The 8,006-nt window shown below is 39.2% G+C and overlaps 1 protein-coding gene across 1 annotated transcript; it reads left to right on the forward strand.

Moving 5' to 3' along the window:
- Nucleotides 1–2,176: 2,176 nt before the first annotated feature.
- LOC140344926 (microfibril-associated glycoprotein 4-like) lies at nucleotides 2,177–7,371 on the forward strand. The gene is made up of 6 exons (XM_072432111.1): nucleotides 2,177–2,239; nucleotides 3,978–4,062; nucleotides 4,249–4,412; nucleotides 5,187–5,283; nucleotides 5,769–5,963; nucleotides 6,982–7,371. The coding sequence occupies exons 1-6, from the start codon at nucleotides 2,234–2,236 to the stop codon at nucleotides 7,230–7,232; spliced, it is 798 nt and encodes a 265-aa protein (XP_072288212.1). The 5' UTR covers nucleotides 2,177–2,233; the 3' UTR covers nucleotides 7,233–7,371.
- The last annotated feature ends 635 nt before the right edge of the window (nucleotides 7,372–8,006 follow it).

Raw genomic sequence — 8,006 nt, forward strand, 5'->3', positions numbered from 1 at the left:
AATGGCTGTATGAGGTCTTCTGTCTTGTTTTACCACATGAGAACACCATGTTTGGATACCAAGAATGATAACTAATGTCATAAAATACCAACACATTTCTCAGGTTTGCTGTCAGACTTCATGGGAAAAAAATAAAACTTTAAGGTGACTGTGACCTCTATTCTTCCCCTATGTCTGGGTGGGTCTATGTCCAACTCATAACACTAATGCTCACAATAGTGGGGCTTTACCACCAGTTCACAAAAAGAACATTGTGGAACTGGAGAGAGTGCACGAAAAGGTAACTAAACTAATAAAAGGAATAGAGGATTTTTTTGCCTTCCTCTGGATCTCCATGATCTATGTCTAGAGGGATTTATCTGGTAATGTTTCCTTCCTAATGGTTGAACTTGATGGACTTTTGTCTTTCTTCAACCTAACTATATGTCTCTTGCATGTCAGACCTTGGAAGGTGCTCTGTCTAATAATACTTATTTAGGAGCGATATCTAAAACACTGGAAGACAGAACAGAGTTCCTACAGGACTAAATAAGATAACATGCGGCTTTTCTTATCTTACAATTTATGTGAACATTTACTTGAGAAGTTTTCACTGAATAGATAAACTAGATAAGTTTAGTTAATATTAAACCATCTTATCTCTGGTGTCACATTGCATGTTTTGACTATTTAGCATCCCTTTAGCTGCCATGACTTGTGAACACACATAGGGATCTTTTCTCAAGACATTCCCTAAAACATTTCCTAACGGGAATCTTTCAGGTCCGTGTGTTTCAATTGCAGTAATTGATTCCCATCAGGGAATGTTTCAGGGAACGTCAGATTACCTGTTATTTAAAAAGAGCCCAAAGTCAGACATGGATGTCTGTGCTCACCGTGCTACTCCAACAATGCCCACACACAGATGCCAGCCTGCATGTAAGACTAGGTTCAATATGATGCACAGTAGTGTTGGTTGAATAGCTCAGTGTTCAATTTGGTGAGTATTTGATTGAATAGCCTGATATTTTTCGAGTGATCAAACGTCAAATTCGAACAACATTAAAGTCTATGGGGGGGGGGGGGGGGAGTTCAGGTTATTTTCGTGACTGTGTAGAACTGCACCCTGTGCCCTGATTGCTCTTGCAGCCCTAGCAGAACTGTATGAGTTTCCATTGCCCGTGACACTGACAAGATGATTCCCACGGCTGCATTCATTCTGAGCACAGCCATGGGAATCCTCCTGTCAGTGTGGGATCTCCGGGCACTAGAGGTTAAATGAAGACAAGTCTCCCCATTCATAACTTCCAGGAAGGGTAAACCCTGATGACAGCTCAAGCGTCATCAGGATTTTCCTTTCCTCAGCCAATCACAGAGCACTAGAGGTGAATGAATGGGGAAACTTGTCCTCATTTAACCTCTAGTGCCCGGGCATCCCATACTGACAGAAGGATTCCCACAGCTGTGCAGCCATGGGAATCATCCTGTCATTGTGGGATAACCTGTAAAAAAATAAAAGTTAGTTACATAAATCACACACATTCAATAAATTACTTTAACATTAAAGCCTCTTTTTTTTTTTACACATATTTTCACACACGAAAGTTGAATCCCGTGTTTTTCAGTTCTGGTCCATATAAATTTCAACAGCCATATTCGGGTCGAATATAAGGACAACCTGAATTCCAACACCAACACTAATGCCCAGCAATCCTTCATCAGACACAGGCATGCTAATCCACATGATGCAAAGCAAGATACTACAAATCAGATTGGAGTGACAATATCTGGATAGAATAGACTAAGATCTGCGGCCGGTGATTTTACCCCATACTGGCAGCACATTGGAAAGCCCCCATGGCTTTGGCAGGACAAACTGGGCGATTCTCCAAGGTCCAAAATGACAGAATACCCCACAGGTAGCTGGAATACTTTGCGTTAGATTCCCCCCATTATATATAATGAGGGCTGCATATTGTTTGCTTTGTTTTAGAACTGTCCATAAAGTCCAATTGCATTTTACTAATAAAAACAAAGATTTCATTGTAATTTGAATTTTTATCCTCACCTGAACACAGTAAGGCCAAGGTTCAGCTGCTATCTTTAGGAATGGCAGTAAATAGATTAAATTAGGACATATTTTTTAAATAAAATTTCTTCCGTCTTGGCTTAAAAATGAAAGCTTTCTAAGGACATGTGACACTGTGTATATATATCTCCCCAGGTCTAAAGTTTTATAGGCTGAAGAGGAGCCATGCAGGTGAGTACAGGAGCCTATAAGATGGTAATTTACTGGGTTAGTAGTAACAAAAGACTGGGAGCAGACAGGTTCCTTATAACAGAATGGGCATCTATGACTTTACAATAGAATAAACACACCTTTCTGTACCTGAACTCATCTCTCTGTGTTCCATCCATGGTGCGGACATCTTCATCGGTCCATTTCCGAGTCCAGAATCCTCAGCCACATTGGTTGAATAATGGCGCTCCAGTGCATGCATATGAAGTTCATTCATTCCTGGCAGCCAGGAGTGTACACTGAGCAGTGTGCCTTATAGAAAAGAGTGCAAACAAATGGGGAAGTTTGTTATTTTGCAGAAGGGACATCACTTGTCCCTTTTGCAATAAAGAATCCACCTGCTTGCAATTTTTCAAATAATAAGTTATTGCTTTAAATAATGTCAATTTGCTCAGCCACACTAGAAGGAAAGTCTATCAGTGCAACCATTGGGATGCCATCATCTGTTGTGGGAATGTAGCTGGGGACTTTGCTGACAACCCAGGTATATGACAGCCAGTGACACGGAATAGGAGCAGTTGATTCCTTGCTGAGAAAACCAATATCATAGAAAGTAATACAGATTTTTAAGACATCTCAGCCCCCATGTATATTCCATAAAAGAATGATTTCCCTTGGGGTACCTGCGGATACTGGCACTACCAATCACTCCACTCTAGGATCAAGCTTTAGAATAATTAATGGCAAAATTTTGACTTGTCATTTCAAATATGTTTATTATGTTATTTTAATTTTAATATCGGTCTCTTCTTTCCTGAGGAAACAGATCTTGCGAAACGCGTTGAATATGAATTGTGACTAGCATATGCTCAATATACAGTATCTTTATTCCCTGTTTTAATGATTAAATACATTATGTTTGTATATTTCAAAAATATTAGTGGGATGTATTGTTAATGGGAGGTCCTGGAACAGTTAATAAAGTTTGTAGAAAGGTATACTGGTTAAGTGGTAAAAAGGAGTTGAAGCTAAACTCACACAGAGGGCAGGTGAAACCCTTTTACCTGATTGCATGTCACCAGCTGGATATGTGTCACACTCTTGATTGAGTTTTGCAATGTACATACCAGCAAGGAAGTGACACGTACAAAGCAGAAGTAGGTGTTCCTGGCATATTTCAGCCATGTTGCTAATGAATTTGTAACAATGGCAGGTTTACTTGTGTGATGTGCTCCTAACAGTGGAAAACTTCAATAACTTTACATAAATGCTGTTTTAAATGCAAATTTTATAAGGAGGGTCAGAATGTCCATTGGGGTCAGTATCTGGATTGTCCATTGGACTCTTGTCGGTAGGCAGTAGAGAAAAGATGTCGATTTTCTGTATAGCCATGGGGTCACACATAATGAATACCGTTGGTAAGAAATTACCTATCAATCTGTGTACAAGTTATCACAATATATCCAAACAGATTGGATCAATGTTTCTCAACCAGGGTTCCTCCAGAGGTTCCTCGAGCAATGAGCAGTTTGTACCTCTCAGGTCAGTTATCACTGACACCAATCATCTTTTTGGCTATCTGTAATGGTGGTTCCCTTCCAACTGATTAACAATGTCAGACTATGAACCTCATGTACTGAGATCTGTGGCTATAGTAAATATAGTTATTGAATGTTATTTTATAAGTTCTCCTGTGCTAAAAATTTTGAGAAACACTGGATTAGACTATCAAGACACTAATTCTTCTTCCATCACCCAGCGCCTGTCTTTGGACCTGGCCTTGTTCCTGTTGCTCTGCATGACTTCTGTTATTGCTCTCCAAGCTCCTCTCAACCAGCGTCAGCGTGAGTAAAACATTTCCCTTTCTCTCACTTGTCTCAATTTATCTCAAATTAAGAAGGACAGTTAGAGGTTAAAAGTGTAGCACCATTGGCCAAGATCTGGCCCCTGTGAGGAGAGGCATCTTCAAAGAAGTTCAATAATACATTTTATCTTTAAGTTGTACATCTTATTCTGTGCTTGTTTTCCAGGCAATAGTTGTCGACCACAATGCAGCTGCTACCCTCTGGACTGCAAGGACATATATGACAACGGGAAGACCTCGGATGGGGTATATTGGATATACCCCAGTGGGCATTATTCAGATGCAGTCCCAGTGTATTGTGACATGACTTCTTCCAATGGGCCATGGACAGTAAGTGATGGGAGCAGACAACTAAGATTAGACAGTGGGGGATGTACTATGACATGACTGCTCCAAATGGACCATGGAAAATAGGTGATGGGACCAAACAAGCTAAGATTAGACAGTAGGGGATGTACTATGACATGACTGTTCAAAATAACAATAAGCGATGGGACCAGACAAGCTAAGATTAGATAGTAGGGATGTACTATGACATGACTGCTCCTAATGGACCATGAACAGTAATTGAAGGGATAAGTAAAGATAAAATTATACAATAGGGGTTGTACTATGACATGACCGCTCAAAATGGACCATGGACAGTATATGATGGGACCAGACAAGCTAAGTTTAGACAGTTGGTGATGTACTATGACATGACCCCTCCAAATGGTGAACGGACAGTAAATGATGAAACCAGACAAGCTAAGATTAGATAGTTAGGGGTATACTATGACATGACCCTTCCATATGGACCATGGAAATTAGGTGATGGGACCAGACAAGCAGTGGCATAGAGACTTGGAGCACCTTTACTCACCCCCTCCCCCAACCCTAAACCAGGTTTACTGGATCACCCAGTTTATCCCATGATTCTCTATCTTCTCCATGCATGGAGGGCTTTATTAGATCAGGCCCATTGACTTTCACAAATGAAATCAATTTTTTTGCCATACATACAGTTTAATGGTAACCTGAGCAATTTTTAAAGTAGATTTCAATAGCTTTGGATGTGAGCATATTCACCATGATCTGGTTGGTCATTAAACGTCTCTTTTCCAGGTATTTCAGAAAAGATTTGATGGAAGTGAGGATTTCTATCGAGGCTGGGAGGACTACAAGGTCGGATTTGGGAGAGCTGACTCAGAGTATTGGCTGGGTAACTTTTTTTTAAAATACATAGTTTCAAAAGTTAGGATGTTGATTTTGTAGAAATGGTCTCTTTTGCTGTTTTGACATAGTAAAGGACCTGTGGTCTCATTTGAACTTGGTTTGAGTTCTCCAAGCTGTGAAACTTTCTTTGAATATCCTGTAATATTATGTTTTCATAAGGAAAGGAGCCCAACACTGCAGGGACCAGTATGGCCCTTCCTATTCATGCATGTGTTCTCCCTGCTCATTTCATTGACAGCAGCATTTTAACAAAGCAAGCAACTAGTGGTTGATAAATGAGAGAATTAAGATGGGCATAGGACTGCCCTCTTATACCCAGGTTTTTATTTTCTGTATGATTTTTCAATGACGTTTTTTTTTTCATTCTTTGAACTAATCATTGTTTTATTTTTTACTTGTTGTTTACTTGAGTAATAACAGCTTTGTTAAGGAATATATTCCTAATAAACCTCCATATTTTTTCTGGCACAGGCTTAGAAAACATCTATCGTCTCACCCTTCAGAAGGCCTACCGCTTGCGCATCGACCTCACAGATTTTGACAATGACTCTCGTTTTGTGATCTACAATAATTTCTCCCTCTCACCTCTTTCGATCTCTGGGGTAGCAGAAAGCTACAAACTCTATATTGTTGGCTTTGAAGAAGGGGATCCATCCAAGGCTATTGGTAAGGAACCAAGGCGGATACTGGATAGAAGATGGATCTTAGTTGGGTCTCTTGTGTGGGTGACTTGTAGACAGAAGATGTAGATGGAAGCATCGGTCTATAATGTAAGGGTGCTTCCATATGATGATGGGTAAGCCATAGGTTGGGAATATGAATAGATGAGCAGATATAAAGTTAGATGAATAATAAATGGATATTTAGGTTGGCTTTTGGATGAATAGATTGATGGTAAGATGGGTTAGTTCGGGGAATATAGAGTGTTATAATGAGTCGATGTATGGACAGATGTTTAGGTGGGTGAATTGATTTTAGGTGGGCAGATACGAGGCTAGACCCCTTTATGTCATACATAGATGGGCAAATAGTAGGTAGGTTGATGGAGGAATTTACGTATGGATGACTAGGCCAGCCCATGTTGGATGAGTGGTAGGATTGGTTAACCGGGTTTGTGAGAGGATGGGGATATATTAGTGGTTATTAGATAGAGAGATAATTAGGTTGGTTAGTGGCCAAGTGAATGGTTACGTTGGATGGATAGGAAGACAGCTTGGTAGAATAATCATTAGATGATAATTCTGGATAGTAGATAGTAGATAGTAGATCTGTGGATAGTTAATTTAGAGATGGCAGGTGAGATGTTGGCGAATGGATGAGTGAGCAAATAGGTGGGGTTATTATGTAGAAAACACAACTCAGATGCTCTGAATATAAGACTTCAGTTTCACAGAAAAAAATGATGAAAATAGAACACTAGAGGAACCAAACTACTTATACAAGGACACACAATCATTAAAACTTTTGAAACGAACCATACTGCTCCCTATGCACAAGAAACATCTAGACGTATGAACGCCCAATAATATTGTATAGATACTTTAGTCAGTAAAGTTTTCTTACACTTCTACCACACTTTAAAATAATATTTGTTGATAGATCAGACACATTTTGTGATTTAAATATTTGCTTTGCATATTTTACATTTGATACAATGATTCTATGTAACTGCAAATTCCCACAGGTGATTCTTTTAGGAGCCAACATACCATGGGTTTCACCACCTACGACCACGATGTAGATGTTGATTCTAGAAACTGTGCCAGCACGTACAAGGGAGGATCCTGGTACAGAAACTGCCATTCTGCCAACCTAAATGGTTTATACCTAGGAGGTAACACCAACCAGTATGCCACTGGCATGACCTGGGAATCATGGCGGGGATTTTATTACTCCATGAAGACCACCGAGATGAAGATAGCAGTCAATTTCTGAACTTCTGATCTTCTTATAGCAAAGGAAATTAAAGAATGGGAGCTAAGTAAGAGAAGTATTATTAAAGCCAATGGAATTTTTACCTTAAATCAGCCAATTACATTTTAGATTCAATAAAACAATAAAAATGTTGTTTGAATTCTTGCAGTTTGGTTCCTTTAAAAAGCAGTCAAAGCCAAGTTTATAAGTTTGTCCCCAACCAGCATGCTACAAAGAAGGATCCTTATTGCCATATTATCCTTGTGGTGCCATTATTATCCATATTCATATGGTCCATTGTGGTGAGTACAAATTTTAATGAAACATTTGTTTACTTTAAGAGAAAAGATTCTGTTAGCATATTGTTTATACATGCATAGGCACAACAACCATTCCGAAATACAGTATTATATTGTGATGATCATTTCTGCCACTAGGTGGTAGTGTTACATTTACAGTTATTCCTATTGGAACTGCATGGTTATGTCGGTCTCGGTTGGTTCCAATAAACAAGATGACCTCTATGTCTTCCTCAACACGTTGACTGATAACAGTAATATCTGCGACATTTATTTAGTAGATTTTAGTAGATGTTTCGATGTAGACAATATATTATTTAAAAGTCATGCCAAAACTCAAAATCCAAACATAACTTTTCCCTCTCCATCAACCCAAAGCCATGCCAGCAGTCATGTGGTCTCTGATATAAATGAGTTGCATAGTGGTTGAGTTATTTCATTGTTTTTATCATCCATACCCACTAAAGACATCCCTAGAACTCACAAAACAATGTCA

Source organism: Pyxicephalus adspersus, unplaced genomic scaffold, assembly GCF_032062135.1.
Source record: "Pyxicephalus adspersus unplaced genomic scaffold, UCB_Pads_2.0 Sca191, whole genome shotgun sequence".
Taxonomy (NCBI): domain Eukaryota; kingdom Metazoa; phylum Chordata; class Amphibia; order Anura; family Pyxicephalidae; genus Pyxicephalus; species Pyxicephalus adspersus.